Below are 1,316 nucleotides of genomic sequence, written 5' to 3' on the forward strand. Positions count from 1 at the left end.
CTCTCTCTCTCTCTCTCTCTCTCTCTCTCTCTCTCTCTCTCTCTCGCCTCTATTTCCATTGGGTTACCTCGAAGTTTCTTTAAATTGCAGACATAATAATACAGATATTACAGCTACGATAAATTACTGAAACAAATATTTTTTTTTAATGAATTTAAGTTTTGAGGCAAATTTACTTTCTGAACCTTCTTTTATTATTGAATATTTTCAAGTTCACAAATTTAAATATTCGGTAAAAAATATTTTATTTATACGATTTTTTCATTTCATGTTTATTTCATTCTTGTTTGCAGTGTTCTCTCTCACCACCACCCTCTCTCTCTCCCTCTCTCTCTCATACACACACTGTCTCTCTAGACACGACGGCAGAGAATATTATAAAACTTATTTATTACAACTGGGAATCAAATGTGAAAATGTTATCAAATAACACGCAGAAAACCGCCCGGAGAGCGGTCTTTCTGCAAGTAATATATTAAGTATAATACACACACATACACACACATATACACACATACACACACACACATACACTCAACATGCTCTACGGCGTGTAGCAGAGGGATACATATATACTTCAAATAAGTATCCTTCCTTCACTTGCTTTTTTTCTTTTTATATCTAGCTTCTTACTCTCGTTGGATGAAGTGTACACACGAAATGTCAGTCTCTTTTTCCTTCCCCTCTTTTTCATTGAACTACTCCCTCTGTACAACCATTATTGTTACTTTTTTTTTCTGTATTTCATAAATTTCAATTTCGTACTTCACTTTTCTAATTTTTGTCTTTTTGTTGTAACCACTCACGTTGTGTGTCTCTCTCTGTCCGTTTCTTATTCTCCTCGATCCATTTGTGCTTTCTCGCCTAACATACACATGCACAGACATAGACGTGTATTTCAAAATCTGAAGAATTAACTTACTTCAATCTCTAATTTCCTGTAGTCTTCTTTCAGACGTAAGTTTTCTTCTTCCAGTATTTGCATTCTCTCACGTAGACCAGATATTTGGTCGCTGGCGATTCGCATATGTTTCTGACTTTCCAGCAACTGAAAATTACAAATTAGTACAAATGAAAAAAGTTAGTTTAGAGTACAAAAGATGATATACATACATACATACATACATACATACATACATACATACATAGGCGTAGGAGTGGCTGTGTGGTAAGTAGCTTGCTTACCAACCACATCGTTCCGGGTTCAGTCCCACTGCGTGGCACCTTAGGCAAGTGTCTTCTACTATAGCCTCGGGCCGACCAAATCTTTGTGAGTGGATTTGGTAGACGGTAACTGAAAGAAGCCCGTCGTATAT

General features: G+C 36.2%; 1 protein-coding gene across 1 annotated transcript in view; it reads right to left on the reverse strand.

Moving 5' to 3' along the window:
- Nucleotides 1-1,316, reverse strand: part of LOC106879862 (uncharacterized) — a 315,144-nt gene that overhangs the window by 35,009 nt on the left and 278,819 nt on the right. Inside the window, exon 6 of the mRNA XM_052966747.1 lies at nt 923-1,048. Coding sequence (XP_052822707.1) covers nt 923-1,048 — 126 coding nt within the window. The remainder of the gene's footprint in view (nt 1-922; nt 1,049-1,316) is intronic.

The sequence above is a fragment of the Octopus bimaculoides genome, chromosome 3, assembly GCF_001194135.2.
Source record: "Octopus bimaculoides isolate UCB-OBI-ISO-001 chromosome 3, ASM119413v2, whole genome shotgun sequence".
NCBI classification, from domain to species: domain Eukaryota; kingdom Metazoa; phylum Mollusca; class Cephalopoda; order Octopoda; family Octopodidae; genus Octopus; species Octopus bimaculoides.